Below are 19,093 nucleotides of genomic sequence, written 5' to 3' on the forward strand. Positions count from 1 at the left end.
TACAGGGTTCAATTCTATCCATAGTTTCAGGCATCCACTTGGAATCTTGACGTATTCCCCTTAGGGTAGGGGGAACCACTGTATAAATATTTTATCATTAAATCTCCCAAATTCATCATATTCATGCCCAAGAATTAGTACTCTGAAGCAGAAATTGGCATATTTGTAATAAGAACTTTCTCTTTTTTACTGTATGCTAGTCTGAAGGTCCAATGAAACTAGAAACATGTATAAGAGTTCTGAAGATCTAAAAGATATTTTTAAAAGTTACATTTTATGTCAGAAGATGAATGGCTTATTACGTTAGCAATAAAACTAGATAATCCTTGGTGAAGATGACATCAGGTTTAAGTCAAATAAATGTACATATAAAGTTTTATGCTATAGGTTTAAGGATATGGCTCTCGCCCCAGCTGGTTTGGCTTAGTGGTTACAGCATCAGCCCACTGACCAAAGAGTTGCTGGTTTGATTCTGGCCAAGGGCACGTACCGTTCCTCCCAGGCCCTGGTCTGGGTCCTGTGGGAGGCAGCCTATTGATGTGTCTCTCACACCAATGTTTCCCTATCTCTCTCCCTCTCTCCTCCCTCCTACACTATCTGAAGATAAATGGAAAAAGATCCTTGGATATTTTTTGAGGGTTAAAAAAAAGGTCCTGGCCACTTTGGCTCAGAGGTTAGAATGTTGGTCCTCGGACCAGAGAGTCCCGGGTTCGGTTCCCACTAAGGGCATGTACCTCAGTTGCAGTTTGTCCCTGGCCCCAGTTCGGGTCGTGTGGGTGGCAACCACTTGACGTGCCTCTCGCGTCGATGTTTCTCTCTCTCTCTCTCTCTCTCTCTCTCTCTCTCTCTCTTCCCTCCTCTCGCCCTTCCACTCTATCTGAAGATAAATGCAAAGATGTCCTTGGGTGAGGATAAAAATTTTTTTTTAAGTTAAAAAAAAAAAAAGAATATGGCTCTCTTTTGTTTCTTAACAGCAAGGTCTTTACTTACCACTGTAATGGTAGACGTTTGAGGTATTCAGGTCCAGAACTGCAGACAGAGCAAATAAATGTATAAAACCTAAGGAAAAAGAAAAAGTTGTATATTGAATAATCAAGAGTATACATAAATTATTTAACAAAGCTGATACTCAGCAACTGGATAGCCTACAACTGACATAAGGATTGATAGAGCAAAATATAATTTGAATTATAACACTGTCTGTGATTCAAAGAATTTCTTTTCCAGTAATGACAAATAATGAAAACAGTTCACACCTGGAGAGAATAGATATTCCTTTTTTAACCATTAGAAATCTTCGGAGTTCACACACAGATTCATATGCAGGCCTAGTTTACTAAAGGCTTGTGTGTATCAGGAATTGTGGCTACTTGATCTACATTGTTAAGTTTAATACTTAAAACAATTTCGTAAAGTAGGTCTAGGAGACAAGTTGACCTTCCTAAGATCAGAAAGGTAGTTAATAGCATAAGCCAAGATTTAAAACAAGGTTTTTGATGCCAAGTTTAGTGCTCTACTTTAATTTTTCTTCCTAGAGTTCTGCTATTCCACATTCTCTTAATCCAGAAAACACATTAACTCTACTTTAAGAAATTCTTTAGATATAAGGTGTAAATTGTGTGTATCAAGGTTCTTTGTCCTTTTCCAATGTTCTGTCATAGGATCCCTTTGAGGTTCTTTAAAGGAAAATACCAATGAGAATAGTTTAGAACATTGTGGGGGGAATACATATTTGTAAATGTCATCACTAATCAAATACTTAAAAGCTGCTTTTTTCTGGAATAATATCCAAACGCACAAAAATTATGTGTATTTTAAAATTATACATAATTTAAGTATATTACTCAATATTTTCCCTCTAAAGTGACCTCTTTACAAATCACGATTAAAATGACTTCTAGAAATCAAAAACTTCAAATATAACCACAATAAAAAAGCTAAAAAAATATAAAAATCGAACAGGAAAATTCAAATGCCCTTCTCACCTGTCTCCAAATAACATTGGCTTTTGAAGGCATTGCACACAAGCCTCATGAAACCACTGCTTACATTTGCAGCACTGTAGCATCTTTAAATACCAGCTATAAGAAAAAAGATTAAAATTACTACCTTTTGATGAGGCCGGTTTTGTTTTTGTTTTTGTTTTTAGTGTTATTGGGCAGAATACAGTTCTGCTTATAGTATCACATTTCTACTGTCAAATATTTTCTTTCCCAAAAAGGTCATTAACATTAACCATTTCATCTCTCTCTTATTCATTAGAATATATAATCTCTAGAACAAGTGCCTGGTTCCTACACTAGTAAAGGATCTATATCAAAACACAATCCTGGGATGACTTTTCCTGGGATGACTTTCACGTTGACTCTACACTCTAGAAGTAAGTTTCAGAGGTCATTCATGTGTACAGCTGTTTGCCCCATATACTAAATGGATATAAGCAGCTTTATATTTTCACTGTGTTTCTATTCTCGTCCATTAAAATGGAAACAAGTATACTTATGCAAAGCATAATGACATTTCGGTAAACAACAGACTACATATATGACACTGACATACCATATAGCCTAGATGTATATCATCTAGGTCTACGTAAGTATACTCTATGATGTTTATGCAATGATGAAATCACCTAATGACACATTGAGAAAGTATTCCCACTGTTAAGTAGCATATGACAATATAACAATTTAATATATTTGATTATCATAATTATACATCTAATCTAAGACTCTACCAGGTGGTAAAGGCCTTTGGAAAGATTTTGTTCTGTTTCAGACAGCTAAAGATGCTAAAACTGAATCTTCAACTAAAGATATCCTCTCTATTCAGTTAGTACATGGTTTTGATATATTGATATCCTTATTTGCCACCCAAAATATGTTTTCTTCCAATAATTACTTTGCTCAACAAGTGAGCCCCACATACACAAAGGCAAGAAGACTGATACTAAGTAAAGTCATACTTATTCATCAAGGACTAATGAATACTGTTCCAAGTACTGTGCTAGGTGCTAAAGTTAGAGCTATTAGCAATATTGATTCATGTAGCCATGGTACTTAAAGAACAATGAACAATCTGCCTCATAAAATAATGTCTATAGTCCAGCCAGTATGGCTCAGTGGTTGAACATCAACCCATGCACCAAGAGGTCACCAGTTCGATTCCCGATCAGGGTACATGCCCAGGTTGTGGACCAGATCCCCAGTACGGGGCATGCAGGAGGCAGCAAATTGATGTTCTCTCTCATCGATATTCCTATCTCTCTCTCTCCATCTCCCTAAAAAATCAATAAAGGAAAAAAAATGTCTCTAATAGTTTTCACCTATTTTTTATTTTTAGTTTCCCCCTATTTTGAACAATGCTTTAAACTAAATGCTATGTATAAATGAGTGAAGAAGAAAAATCAATCTCTAGGCCTGTTCAATGCATCTCTTTTATAAGTGATTTAAAAAACTAGATAGTGCCCTGGCCGGTTTGGCTCAGCAGTTAGAACGTCAGCCTGCGGACCAGAAAGTCCCGGGTTCGGTTCCCACTAAGGGCACATACCTTGACTGCAGTTTGTCCCCGGCCCCCGGTTAAAGTTGTGTGGGTGGCAACCACTCGATGTGTCTCTCTCACGTCGATGTTTCTTTCTCTCTTCCTCCCTCTCCCTTCTGCTTGCTCTACCTGAAGATAAATGCAAAAATGTCCTCTAGTGAGGATATAAAATAAAAAACTAGTTTCTTAAATATGCAGGTGACCAAAAACTGAGAAGTATTATAAAAATGTTAAATCCCCAAAATCCCCTAAGATCAGAGATGAGGTCGAAGAACTAAAAATTCACTCATTTATATATTCATTTATTCATGTTTTCAACACTGAGTACCTATTTGTCCCAGCATTCTCCTATACAGCATCACCTTAAAAGAAGCAGTCTCATAAGAAAGACACACACACACAAACACAAATAATTTTAAGTAGTTAAATGTAAAGTTATTCACTAATGTTTTTAAATGTAGCACATGATACATATCTTGACTTGGTATCAGCTTGTATATGGGAAAAAAGCTAAAGTTTTAATTGACCACCTACAAAACCAAAACAATCCAAAAGAATATTATGGGATGACCAAAGAAAGGTAATACAATTTCTCTGTGCAACTACAGAAGCACAATGTCCTAAACTCTAGTAGTCCCATTATATTCTATCAGACTATTCCTGGAAACAGTGAATTTTAAAATCATAACACCATATTTCAAGAGTAACTCTGATGAGCAAGAAATGCAGAGTTTGGATGTCATGTCAAAAAGAATTTTTGATGGCAGTGAAGATTTTAGCCTGGAAAAGAGAACATTATTGGTATGTGAGTCATGGGAGTAGAAAATATGATTGCTGGATTGATTCATTTACTTAGCAAATATTTAATTAAAAAAAAAAAAGAATAAAACTACAGTTTCTAATTCCCCTCCCCCAATTTTCTTTAGTGACACTTCCATGAATTTACAATTTACTATTACTCCAACACCAAAATCAGTAACAAAAATAAAGTCGACAAAACAAGCAAATAAAGATTACTTAAAGGGTATTAAAAAATAAATATATTTACTTACTCTCCAGGACCTCCACAATAGCAGTAACATTGCTGGACATTGGTTTTATGACCTGCATCCCATTCAAGGTCTGCCACACTATAGGGTAATGTCTGCTTCATGACTTGCAATGCTTTGGCATTTGGTCCTTTCTTAAGCGCACCACCCCTCTATATTAGAGGGAAAAGGTTATTTAAAAGAGTGAAGGATAAATTTTTAAATACAATTCTACTACTTAAAAATGCTCCTAAAATTTCTGAAGAAATTTCCAATCTATATTTCTTACCAGATCACAAACTGTTTGACTAATAATAATCTTTACTATTATCTTTTTTTTCAAATTACTGCCCCATTTCCAAGACCACTACCAGAAAATAAGTGCAAAATAGTTGCAAGTCACTTAAGCATCATTAGTCAAACAATAAAAGCAGCACCTCTTTCTGCCCAGCACTGATTGTTCATTTCATTCAAATAAATTTTCAACGTACACAATCATTACGTTGATAGTGCCTCACAAATTCCACTTAGGGCTTTAGCCCAAAACACTTAAAAGATACCTTTGTTGTTGTTGCAAAAACACACTGTCGACAGAGCCATTTTTCATCTGAATCAATCACACTGGAATCAATATGAGGTGTGTGACACAACTGATGATATCCTTAATATCAAAAAAAGCATAAAGCAAATTCTATTTTATTAATAAATACTGTAACACAATTTCAAGGCATTTTAGTATTCTGTTTTCCTGCATTAATATAATTACAACTGATAAATAAATTTACTGTAACAGCTTCAAATTACCAATGTGAAGTCTTTTTAATCATTAGTCTTCAACAGGGGCATTATGTAGGTAACATAACTTTTCCACAATATTAAAAGGAATCAATGTTTACCTTGGCCACACTTATCACATATAACCATTTCATTGGGAGCTTCTGAATACTCTTCCTGACATATTGTACAGACCATTTCCCCACTTCCAGTGGCTCCTGAAATATTTTAAAAAATAAATATTATTATTTATTTAAAATCAAAAAGAACCCAGCCAGAGTGGCTAAGTGAATGGGCATCAACCCAAGCACCAGGAGGTCACCAATTCGATTCCCGGTCAGGGTACATGCCCAGGTTGGGGGCCAGATCCCCTGTGGGGAGCATGCAGGAGGCGGCCAATCGATGTTCTCTCTCATCAATGTCACTAGTGCTTTCCCTCTCCCTTCCTCTCTAAAATCGATAAAGAAAAAAATAAATCAAATAATAAAGAAGTATTCCATATAACAAGACTACTTTTTGACTCGGTAAGTAGCCCATATTGGCGAGGTTTGTTCACTAGACCATAATGATTTTTTTTCAAGTCAATGTACTATATACAAACTGCTATCTCTCTGCTCCCTATCTGTGTTCATCCTACCTTTAACTGATACCTGTCTACATTTATAATTTAGCCTGCTTTTTGGCAAAGGGCATAATTTAAACTGCTCTCAAGCAGGATTCCTTATCATTCCTTTCTAGTATTTCCATCCTCCTGAGGGGATGTTTTGCCAACACTAGAACTACTCTCCAGAACACACGTCTACCCATGTAAATGTGTTTACTTACCCTACACTGCCCAACATCATGAGAATAAAAAAGGAACAGGCAAGGAAGATATATCAACAATCCCTTTTTCTCTGGATTTGGAACATTTCTTTTTATTCACTAATTTATGAAAGAGCTTGACCACCAATTATTTAATCTCCAGCTTCTGAAATCTGGAAATAAGGTATCCAATAATGTACCCTAATAAAATCCCACTACAACAAATATGAGGGTGCCACAATTATTAATTAAACTTTCGGTCCAGCCAGTGTGGCTCCGTGGTTGAGCGCCGACCCATGCACCAAGAGGTCACCGGCTCGATTCCCGGTCAGGACACATGCCCAGGTTGTGGGCCAAATCCCCAGGGGGGGGCATGCAGGAGGTGACCAATCGAGGTTCTCTCTCATCGATGTTTCTATCTCTCTCTCCTTCTCACTTCCTCTTTCTCTAAAATCAATAAAGAAAAAAACAAAAAAAACTTTTAACCTGAATAAATTATTTCTTCATTAAACATTTTTTATTCTAAAAACAATTTTATTCTATCATATTTAGAATATGATTTTATCACTTTAACACAATTATTTCCAATATTTTCTTCTCATTGGTTTAAATATATATATAGTTAAAATACTAATACACATACTTTATTCACATAACAACAATTAAAAAATTTCAATTTTGTGCTATGAGCCAAGTATTGTTAGGCTCTTGACATACACTATTTTGTTTAATTCTGCAACTTATTAGATAAATAGCATATTTAAAGAGAAGAACTGAGGCTCAGAAAGATAAAGTAACTAACCCAAGGACCCTTAGTCAGAAAGTATCAAGGCTAGGATTCAAACCTAGATATGCTGGAGTCCACACTGTGAGACGCTTTCGTTTGTTAATACTATGTAATATTTTTTCTATCAAAAACATTATTCACACTGCAGTTTTCAAAATTATAACTTCAAATAACTACATAATATTCCATCCAGTGGAAAGAACCAAATTTACTTTATTAAGCCTCTATTCTTACATATATAGTTAACCAAATTTCTTGGTTGTTCACTTTTTTGTATTTTTTGTTGTTTGTTTTGGTCTCTTGTCCTCTCGAGCCTCCCGCTTTCCCAGGATTTGTTTACTTCTGTGCACAGTTGGCTAAACATGGATTCCCACAGATTCTGAGTTTATGGCTATAGTCAGGAGAGCAACCAGACTAATTCTCTATCCAAATCTGTAATTCCCTGGAAAAGCACCAATAGTCCCAGAGTAGGGCAGGTCTCTGATCTGACTCCCACTACAACCGTGAGAACTGGTGTGGGGGAAAGCAGCTCCTCAGAAAAGCAGTTGCTAATTCAACAAACAATATGTGTTCACCTCAGGAAACAAATGCCTTTATTTGTGAAATCCAAGTACATCTTTTTACCATCAAGTCGACATGAATGTTCTGTGTAACTTAATAGTCTTCTATACTCTCAATTCACTGAGTATAAAGTCCAAGCTATTTCATCTTCAATAAACCAAATTTTTGTTATTGTTAAAATAAAGCTATAGCAAATATTTTTCATCTACTTTAACTTTTGAATTATTTATTTTGAATAAACTGCTGAAATGAGTCTGCTGTATAAAGAGTAAAAAACATTTTAATGCAGCTATATAGTCATATCCAAAACAGAAATTTACACTGTCATCAGCAGTGTGTCATTTTCACAGAAACCATAAAAGTATTAGGTGTTAAGATTAAAAACCCTTTTAAATTCATTAAATTCTTTTAACATGTTATCTCCCTGTTGTAATGCACATTTCTTTGATTACTAATATGAATATATATTTTTCCGTATTTATGTAAACTTTTCAAAGAAATCTTTATTACATGAGTGAAATTACACTAATTTATTAAGTTATTTTGATAGTATCTATTATCAGCAGGTTTCTTACAGGAAGAAAACTATTAAAACTATTCTACACTGAAATCTGTTATAATGCAGTTTTCAGGTTTATTTGCTCCTTGTACAGCAACTCCAAGTTACATGTGTGCTACTTTCCGGGAGTTACAAAGAGTTAACAGCCAAGGAGTAGTCCTTGGTAATTCCAAGGATAGTAAAAGCAGCCAGTGAGGAAAGAACCACCAGACTACTAAACTGATATACTGGGTGGGGCAAATGTTGGACAGGACCCTCACTTTCATGACAACTTTCTATCCCTCTGTACCTCTGGTACTCTGAAAGAAGAGAGGGAGCGAGGGAAGGAAGAGAAAAAAGACAGAGAAACCTATATTTAACTCACAGGATCCTTCAAAAGGCAGAAAAGTTGAAAGGGACACATAGCTAATAGAAGAGGAACAGAAGTAGTGTAACATTTTCAGTCCCACCAAAGACAGACTCACGTTTACAAAGTAAAAATAGGAAATTCTATAGGCAGGTAATAAGATCTGCTGAATATCACTACTACTGAAGATATCCAATCTTCCTCCTATCGCTTTTCTCACTGATCCATCAATTCTAGATTCAATACATAATATAACACAATAACCTATCATAAAGTTGCATTTGGGGTTCAAATACAAAGCCCAATCACGAAATACTTTAGAAAGATATCCACCCTTTAGGGAGAGAGAATTCACATCTCCTTTCTACAACAGGAAATATAAAACACAAGTCTTAGTGCAGGCCTATTAACATGACAAAAGTAAAACCAAGTGTTGCGTTAGCCCAGGTTGGAGCATCATCCCATACACCAAAAGGTGGTAGGTTCAATTCCCATTCAGGGCACATACCCAGGTTGCAGGTTTTGATTACCCATCAGGGCGTGTGCAGGAGGCAAACAGTCAATGTTTCTCTCCCTCCCTTCCACTCTCTCTAAAACTGTTAAATTAAAAAAAAAAAGTGTTGCCCTGGCCGGTTTGGCTCTGTGGTTAGAGCATCAGCCCGCAGACCAGAGTCCCAGGTTCGGTTCCCGCTAAGGGCATGTACCTCAGTTGCAGCTTGTCCCCGGCCCCAGTTGGAGTCATGTGGGTAGCAACCACTTGATGTGTCTTTCTTACATCAATGTTTCTCCCTCTATCCCTCCCGCTCTATCTGAAGATAAATGCAAAAGTGTCCTCGTGTGAGGATACAAAAAAAAAGAAAGAAAGAAAGTGTTGCTTGCCCTGGCCCGTTTGGCTCCGCAGTTGGAGCATCGGCCAATGGACCAAAGACTCGTGGGTTCGATTCCAGTCAAGGGCATATACCTCAGGTGCAGGTTTGATCCCCGGCTCTGGTCAGGGTCATGTGGGAGGCGACCAGTCGATGTGTCTTTCTCACATTGATGTTTCTCTCTCTCTATCTTTCTCTCCCCCTCCCACTCTATCTGAAGATATTTGAAAGAATATCCTCGAGTGAGGATCCAAAAAAAAAAGTGTCGCTTTAGTGTGCAGCTAAAATACTCATATTTTTAATATTCATACTTTTTTTATAAATAAAGTACTTTCCATGCAAGAGATACCTTAAAAAAACCTTTATGACGCAGATTCAAAGGGCACACAGCAATTATAGTTTGTAAAAATAGAAAGCACTGTAAGAAATGTACCTATAACCAGACCAAGGTGTTCCTGTACTCTTTTTCTCTTGCATCAAATATAGCCTCATTTTCCCATATAAACAAAAAATAGTAATTTTAAACCATTTTTATTCATGAATATTTCTAGTACTCTAGCCATTTTAGTATGTTCCAACTCCCCCAAACATCTGATAAACAGTATGTTTTCAATATCTATTAGCTCTTTACATAACTTTGTACTACTATAAACAAATAACAGTTAAGGTGAAGCCCAAAGTATTTCTTCTAAGTTCTTAGAAGGGTCCTAACAATGATTTACAGGTGTACATCAGTGACACCCCTGTCTTCTAGTCTATCTCTACCCTAACAGAATGATTCTTTTACTTCTGTGGTCTTTAATATAGATCAGTGATTTCAACTAGTGTGTCACAAAAATTTTTAGAATGTGCAATACCTATTTAGTCAGGGGCAGTGACCTCTTTTCCCTTGGCTTAGATGGAAAACTAAGAAAATGACAACAGCCAACAAAACAGTACCTGTCTGGTAGAGATAAACTAAAATTATTAATAAATCAAAATTATACCTACTTTTTTGGTCAAATCAGCAAAAGAAAAATATTTTTTGGCGTGCCGCAGTTTTAGTAATTAGTTTACATGTGCCATGAGAAGAAAAAAGGTGTAAAATCACCTATATAGATTCTAATTCCCTGAAAAGTATATAAGGTTGATTTTTTTTTTTAAGCCTCTCCTCAAAGGTGATTCTGAGCCCTGGCCAGTTGGCTCAGCAGTTAGGGAGTTGGCCCATGGACCAGAGAGGCCCAGATTCATTCCCGCTAAGGGCACGTACCTCGGTTGCAGTTTGTTCCTGGACCCAGTTAGGGCCATGTGGGTGGCAACCACTCAATGTGTCTCTCTCACATTGATGTTTCTCTCTTTCTCTTCCCCATTCTCTCCTTCCCGCTCTGTCTGAAGATAAATGCAAAAATGTCCCCGGGTGAGGATTAAAAAAAAGTAAAAAAAACACAACAGAAGTGATTATGAGATACCTTAATACACTACAGAAGAGATAGCACCAAAAGTGACAATTAAAAAATATAAAATTTTAGTATAAATCATGTTTAAGAGAAAAAGTAGCACCTGCCTGTTTGAATGTCCTTCCAGAGAACCCAGGATTTAGAACTGTCTTCAAATATGATGAAGCAGCTCTGTTTCAATATGTTTATCTGAAATAAAGAGGAATACTTGTGATTTCTTTTAAAATAAAAAACAAAGTTAAATTTAATTTCAGAATTAGTAAACGTTTACTGTAAAAACTGCAAAAGATATCTTATACTAAGGTAACTTGCCTTTTTGATAGTTCCAAGATAAAACAAGCCATCTGACCATCTAGCTAGGACATCCTGACCCTCTTCAAATTTACATGCTGGCTTTTTGACTTTATGTCCATCCTGTAAAGACAGCTTGGTCAAGGATGTTGGGGTCTTTTGGTTTCGACGTAAAGGAGACCGCTTGTGGACCAGTGAATTACCTACCCCTGTAGAGTCTCTGTTTAGAAAATAAAAGATAAACATATATGAGATTAGGTTACTTACAGAGCTTATTTTATATCAATAATATAATATTTTATTTGTTAAAAACCTTAAATTGAGGTAAAATATAATAAATACCTCAAATCACAAATACTTTCCAGAAACAAAGAAGTTTAAAACAAAATGATAACAGTTCTCAATATTCATTCAGTGCCTATCCAAGGTGAGGTCAGGATTCAGCAGCCACTCCAAAATTATAAGAGTAGTTATCGTCAAAATACAGGTCTAAATTGAAGTAGGCAGGCCATGGTCAAGAACAAAGGATGCGCCCTGGCCGGTTTGGCTCAGCGGTTAGAGCGTCGGCCTGCGGTCCGGAGAGACCCGGGTTCGGTTCCCGCTAAGGGCACGTACTTTGGTTGCAGTTTGTCCCCGGCCCTGGTTGGTCGTGCGGGTGGCAGCCACTCGATGTGTCCTTTTCACATCGATGTTTCTCTCTCTCTCTCTGTTCCTCTCTCTCCCTCCCACTCTACCTGAACGAAAAAATGGAAAAATGTCCTCGGGTGAGGATTAAAAAAAAAAAAAAGAACAAAAGGATGCTTGCCCTGGCCAGTTTGGCTCAGCGGTTAGAGCGTCGGCTGCGGTCCGGAGAGACCCGGGTTCGGTTCCCACTAAGGGCACGTACTTCGGTTGCAGTTTGTCCCCGGCCCTGGTCGTGCGGGTGGCAGCCACTCGATGTGTCCCTTCACATCGATGTTTCTCTCTCTCTCCTTCCTCTCTCTCCCTCCCACTCTATCTGTACAAAAAATGGAAAATATCCTTGGGTGAGGATAAAAGAAAAAAAAAAGAACAAAGGATGCTTTGTATTTCATAACTGGGTTTAAACTTAAAAAAAAGCCACAGTGCATGGCACAATTTCACAAGCACTTAATAAAGAACAAAAATGCTTATGGCACATATAGTTAAAACACATTAACCAGTGACTTAGGGGTAGCTGGATATATTCAACTCATTGGAAGGGTAGTCATGACCTCCCAACAGAGAATCACTAACTGATCCTTATTTACTGACAGGAATGTATCCCAGTCCCTCGAATATGCAAACCAGAAGTTTAAAATAAAAACTGGGAACCACCACCCTGGCCAGTTTTGCTCAATGGTTAGAACATTGGCCTATGGACCAAAGAGTCTCCGGTTCGATTCTGGCCAAGGGCATATACCTCAGGTGCAGGTCTGATCCCCAGCCCTGGTTAGGGTCATGTGGGAGGCAACCAGTCGATGTGTCTCTCACATAGATGTCTCTCTCTCTCTCTACCCCCCCCCCGTCCCTCCCTCCCACTCTATCTGAAAATCAATGGAAAAATATCCTTCACTGAGGATTAAAAAAAAAAATTGGGAACCACCAATTTTACAAAATTATAATCAAATGAAAAGTATACAATCATTTTCCTTTATTTATTTATTTTTTAATCCTCACCTACAGATATTTTTACATTTATCTTCAGACAGAGTGGGAGGGGGGTAGAGAGAGAGAAACATTGATGTGAGAGAGACATATTGATTGGCTGCCACCTGCAATACCCCAACTGGGGCCAGGACTAGCCACAACTGAGGTACGAGCCCTTGGCCAAAATCAAACCTGGGACTCTGGTTCGCAGGCTGATGCCCTAGCTGCCGAGCCAAACCAGCCAGGGCTCCTTTTTTGTTTTTTTAAACAAAAGACCCCAAAATTATATTCTAAAATAACATTAGAAATTATGTATTAGTTATTACACAGACAATATAGCATACTACCAACTTTCTTAAAGAAAATTGTTTTGTTTCACTTTCCCAATCTAGATTATTTTTAACTAATTAACCATATAACAATATGTAAAACTAGATAAATAGCCCTAGCCAGTTTGGCTCAGCGGTTAGAGCGTCGGCCTACAGTCCAGAGAGACCTGGGTTCGGTTCCCGCTAAGGGCGTGTACCTCAGTTGCAGTTTGTCCCCGGCCCCAGTTGGGGTCATGTGGGTGGCAATCAGTCGATGTGTCTCTCTCACTTTGATGTTTCTCTCACTCTCTCTCTCCCTCCCACTCTAAAAAAAAAGGGAAAGGGTATAAAATTTCAGTTCAAAAGATACACAGGCTGAACCCTTTTTGGCTCAGCCTGCCTGCACCCAGGCATATACAATAAAGCCATTTTGCTCTACACTGGCCTTGTGTTGTGGATGTGATCTCCTGCCGGCTCACACCTTTTACTTGGTGCTAAAAACCAGGAGAGGTCTGTGAGGATCCTGCATAGGGGGCAATCACAGGCCCCAGAGTCCTCCGGGTCTCCTTTCGGACCGGGAGACTGATCACATCCTCAGCTGGATACCGGACCTCCAACCTTTCCTTGCCAATCTAGCATCAACACGGGACACTAATTCACTGGTTGAGTGTTTTTTTGCCTATCGGTCTGATTCTCCGGGCTGTCCTGTTATCCCCCATCAGGAACATAAGAGGGCCAGTCTCTCGGTCACGTCTGTGTGATCGTCCCTCTCGCAATCCAGCACTGGTTGGGACACGCTCCTCGGGAACCAGGTTCCCTCAGCTCACCTCAGCACATCTCTCTATTCTGGGGGAGAAGGGGAGACGCCTTCTTCTTCCACTAGTGTATCCGTCAGACCACTAGGCCACGACATCACACACTGCAACATGGGAAACACTCAATCTTCCATCCCTCGTGCAACACCCCTAGGATGCCTCCTAAAAATCCTACAGACTCTAGGGCTCGCTCAGGACTTATGTCCCAAACAACCCATTTTTTACTGTAACACTGCGTGGCCTCAGTACAAATTAGACAATGGTTCACAACAGCCTGAGAACAGCACTTTCGACATTCTCACCGACCTAGACAATTTCTGTCAAAGGCAAGGAAAACGGTCTGTTACTTATATCCAGGCCCCTTTGCACTCAGATCACACCTCTTTGTATTCAATTCGCACTCTCCCTCCCAAATCCTCCTACTCCATTTTAATCCTCCTAAACCTCCCTCTGAAGACAGAGCTCTAACTTCTCCTGTTTCCTCCTTTGACCCAGCCAATCTCACTCCACCCACCTCCTTCTCCCTAAACCCCTCCGGGAGGGCCTCCTCCAGCCCCTTCTGCAGGGTAGGGTGGTGGCACTCTACCCTGAACCTTCTACTTCAGCTCCAACTCCTCTACTGCTGCAAATTACTCTCTCACACACGTGACTGGGAACCATCTTTGGTCTCTATCTGTCCCCTACTTTAGCCCCCATTTTAGAATGTCGCCTGAGGGAAGCAGTGGGAGCTGAACGGACTGTCAGAGTTTGTATCCCCTTCTCTCTCTCAGATTTGTCCCAAATAAATAAAAGACTAGGATCCTTTACTGAGGATCCCACCAATTATACTCAGGAATTCGAGTACCTTACCCAGTCGTATGATCTAACTTGGAATGATATTCATGTTATTCTCTCCTCTACCCTTAATCCGGAAGATAAAAATCGTGTCTGGGTTAACACCCGGGACCATGCCAATAATCTAAGACGACTGGCCCCAACTAACCTGGTAGGGCCCAAGCAGTCCCTAGCCAGGACCCCAGGTGGAATTATCAGGACAATGGGGCAGGTAGGAAAGCCAGGGACCATATGGTAATATGTCTCATTGAGGGACTTAAAAAAGCCTCACACAAGGCGGTTAACTATGCAAAACTGTCTGAAATAACCCAGGAAAGGAATGAAAACCCTGCAACCTTTTTATCCTGCCTTACTAACTTAGATCCTACTAGCCCAGAAGAGACTGCCATTTTAAACCTGAGATTTATCTCTCAGTCAGCCCCACACATTAGGAGAAAGTTATAAAAACTTGAACATGGCCCTCAAACCCCTCAAGGGGAACTTCTACATCTAGCCTTTAAGGTTTTTAATAATTGCAATGAAGAGGCTAAACAGCAAAGAATAGCAGAATTCCAAATGCTTGCCTCTGCCATCAGAGGCCCCACTAATCAAAGGAGTCAGCAAACCCCCTTCAGGGGACAGAAGAGTGATCACCAGAATCAGCGGAGCGGACCCTCACGTCCCTGCTTTAAATGCAACCAGACTGGCCCTGACCACCACCTAAACCATGTCCTCAATGTGGAGGAGCCCACTGGAAGTTGGACTGTGGAGAGACTGTGCAGAGTCGGTTCTCATCCCTTCCTCGGGCTAGTGGAATGGGAAATCCAAGCCTTGATCTGATTGGCCTTGCGGCTGAAGACTGAAGGTGCTCAGGAACAGACACCCCGACCATCATCTCGAACTCCGAACCTTGGATAACTCTGATGGTAGCAGGTAGGCCAATTTCATTTTCAGTCAATACCGGAGCAACTTACTCTGCCTTTCCCGAGTTCAGGGGACCTCTTCAATGCTCTGGGATTTCAGTTGTGGGAATTGATGGCCAAATATTACAACCCAGGGCAATCAGACACTCACTTGTTCTCTAGGCCCTTATATCTTTCTCCACTCTTTTTTTAGTGTTACCAGCCTTCCCCACTCCCTTGTTAGGGCGAGACAGTCTAGTTAAACTCCATGCTACTTTAATCTTTACTCCTTCTCTCCCTACCAGCCACTATCATTCTTTACTTGGTCTCCTCCAAGAATCTGCTTCCTCTCCTAACATAACCCTCCCACCCCACCTTGCCCTTCCATCCCCTCGAGCAGGATCCACCGGCCTCCAGTGAAACACCACTACTCTTACCGTTTCTTCACTGACCCAGTGAGGCGGGGGAGGAGGGTGAGCCCCAAGGGACTCTTGCTTCCAGCATCAAGTGTTCAGCTGTGCTGGCTGGGCGCAACCTGCTCTGGGGACAGTGCTAGGTGGGGACCTTGAATGGGATGGTACACCTGTCAATCGATAATGCAGGTGTCTGTCCTAAGGCGAGCTCAGGGAGGACAGAAACCTCCTGTGGAGCAGAAGGGCAAAAGTTCCCTTGATCTTGATTCTCATTATGAATACAGACCATTAAAGCAGGCACCATATATAATATCTCTCATTATAACCTTATGAGAGGTACCTGTAATCTAACTATTCATAATGTGTCTAACCCCTGCAGTTGGAGTTTATATGTGCAAGCTCAGAGGGACTTAAAGCTATACCAAGAAAATCATCCTAGGGAAATTAGTTGCTATCTAGGGTGTAGTTATACCAGTAGCACTCTCCCTATCATGGTTTAATCATTCAAGCCTTACTGTGGGTCTATCAAACACCTCCCTAGGCCCAAATATGACTGGTCTACTTACTTATCAGCAGGAGTGATGTTTTTAGGTGCACTAAACACTTCTGCCCCCAGGAGAAGAATTGCTATTCAATGCCAAAACCCAGCAAAACAGAGTGGCTTATGAGCAGTAGGACATGTCACCCTAACCAATACCTTAATCCATTCCTTCATCCCTAATTCAACCTCATCAAGCCCTGAGCCCAGAAGCCAACATAAGGCAAAAAAAGGGAGTCGGTCTCCTCATAGCAGGAGCCACAGCTGCAATTACCACCGCGGGCCTTGTGGGAGGAATTACTTATAAAGTCCTAACAGCAAAAAAACATAACTGCCACCATGGCAAATATAGATAGAGATACCAGTGAAAATTTCAAGCTTCTTTCAAAATCCCTCGACTCTCTTGCCTGCATAGTAATAGATAACCGCACGCACTAGTCTATTAACTAGCAAAAGAAGGAGGTGTATGCGTTACAGCAAAGACATCTTGTTGCTTCTATGTTAACTCAACTGGACAGGTCGAGGACAGGACACAATTAATTCTAGATAATGCCCAGTGGCTAAAAGAATTCAGTCAGGATCACCTAGTCCAATCTATCTGGACAGGTATAGAGGCAGCCCTGCCTAAACTGACCTGGCTACGCTCCTAGTATTAGCCTTCTTGTTATTGCTTTTTGGACCCTGCCTCTTGCACCTGGTTACAAGGTTTGTACAAAATCATCTGCAAAATTTTAATCACCAGATAGTTGGACAATTTGTTCTAGCACAGGTAAAAGGACCCTATGGCACCATTCCCCAAGAAGTTATCTAACAAATTCTTTTTAGGAGTCCACGACGACCCCACACCTGCATGAAGTAGACAAAGAGAAACTTCGCCCCTTTGTCCTTTTTATCATCATTATAAGATGGGAATGAAAGGGTTAGTGATGTTTTAAAGGGTAAAGGTAAAAGCTTGCAAACGATGGAAACTGAAAAACTGTGTTGCTTGAATGACCTTCACTCAGCCTTCTGTTGAGTAAAGATAAGGATTCTCTGAATTATCCACAAGGCAATGGATCACCCAGCAGATGCAGGATGAGATACCAGACCAGTCCAACGCAAAGTGGACAACAGGCCAGGCAGAGTACATGAGCAGGAACTGCCAGAAGCTAAACTTAGAGTATATAACCTACACCCCAACTGCTATTAGAAGCTGAACCCTTTTCGGCTCAGCCCACCTGCACCCAGGCACTTGCAATAAAGCCATTTTGCTCTAAAGAAAGGAGGGGAGGGAGGAAAGATATACATTTTAAAGACATCTGTTATCTCCCCAAATTTCCCAAATTTGTTAAAAAAAAACATTAATCTACACATCCAAGACGCTCAACAAATTCCAAGAATAAATGCAAAGATCTCTACACCCAGACATACCATAGTAAAAATGCTGAAAGACAAAGAGAAAATATTGAAAGTAGCAAGAAAATTACTCATCAACTATAAGGAAACCCCATAACATAACTTCTCAGCAGAAACAATGAAGGCAGAAGGTAGTAAGATGACATATTCAAAGTGCTGAAAGAAAAAAACAAAACAAAAAACTACCAACCAGGAATCTTATAGCCAGCAAAACTATCTTTCAAAAATGAAGGTGAGCCCGGCTGGTGTGGCTCAGTGGTTGAGGTCAACCCATGCACCAAGAGGTTGCCAGTTCGATTCCTGGTCAGGGCACATGCCTAGGTTATGGGCCAGATCCCCAGTGGGGGACATGCAGGAGGTGGCCAGTTGGTGTTCTCTCTCATCCATGTTTCTGTCTCTCTCTCCTCCCTTCCTTTCTTTCTAAAAATCAATTAAAAAAAAACAAAACTAAAAATTAAAAAAATTTCTAAATGAAGGTGAATAAGGATACTCCCAGATAAACAAATACAGAGAAAATTTGTTGCTAGCAAAGCACCTTACAAGAAATACTAAAGGAAATTCTTAGGGTTGAAAGCAAGTTAACCAAGGTAAAACTTCAAATACACTCATACAAGAAAAGAAAGAACACAGGCAAACATAATTAATTATAAAACACACTATAGCCCAGCCAGTGTGGCTCAGTGGATTGAGCGACATCCCATGGACTGAGATGTCCTGGTTTGATTCCTGGTCAGGGCACATGCCTGGGTTTCGGACTGGATCCCCAGTAGGGGGTGTGCAGGAGACAGCCAAAAGATGTTTCTCTCTCACATGGATGTTTCTCTCTCTATCCCTTCCTCTCTTAAAAAAAAAAAAAAAAAAAATCAATAAAAACGTATTTTTAAAAAACCACATCGTAAATGCATAGTTCCTCTAATGTAAGTATATGAAACAATATGTATATAATTTTATTTTTATAAATAAAAATAACAATATTTTATAACATATAGAGATGTAATACATTTGACAATCGCAGCACAAAGGAGGTGGTAGGAACTAAACTGTATTAAAGAAATTACACCAGATAGTAACTCTTACACATAGGAACAACAACAACAAAAATCAAAAATGGTAAATAAGGAAGTAAATATAAGCAAAGTGAGTATGTCACTTCAGAAATATCTGCCATATACCCAAGTCATCCATTGTTTCAGGTAAAAATGGTGTTCCATGAAAAAGCTACAAGTTCGGCAACTTAAACCTTCTTTCTCCAGACACTGAAATAATTTAA

General features: G+C 39.5%; 1 protein-coding gene across 7 annotated transcripts in view; it reads right to left on the reverse strand.

Moving 5' to 3' along the window:
• Positions 1–19,093, reverse strand: part of MTF2 (metal response element binding transcription factor 2) — a 93,956-nt gene that overhangs the window by 49,196 nt on the left and 25,667 nt on the right. For 4 of the 7 annotated variants that reach the window (XM_036257477.1, XM_036257479.1, XM_036257483.1 and 1 more), the window contains exons 2-8: positions 11,014–11,212; positions 10,809–10,890; positions 5,465–5,560; positions 5,129–5,229; positions 4,593–4,741; positions 1,986–2,081; positions 991–1,059 (exon numbers count right to left, since the gene is read on the reverse strand). In XM_036257477.1, the coding sequence (XP_036113370.1) occupies positions 991–1,059; positions 1,986–2,081; positions 4,593–4,741; positions 5,129–5,229; positions 5,465–5,560; positions 10,809–10,890; positions 11,014–11,212 (792 nt within the window). Of the gene's footprint in view, positions 1–990; positions 1,060–1,985; positions 2,082–4,592; positions 4,742–5,128; positions 5,230–5,464; positions 5,561–10,808; positions 10,891–11,013; positions 11,238–19,093 lie in introns of those variants that run through there. The other 3 variants (XM_036257481.1, XM_036257482.1, XM_036257480.1) reach the window with 2 other exon arrangements.

Source organism: Molossus molossus, unplaced genomic scaffold, assembly GCF_014108415.1.
Source record: "Molossus molossus isolate mMolMol1 unplaced genomic scaffold, mMolMol1.p scaffold_m16_p_12, whole genome shotgun sequence".
NCBI lineage: Eukaryota > Metazoa > Chordata > Mammalia > Chiroptera > Molossidae > Molossus > Molossus molossus.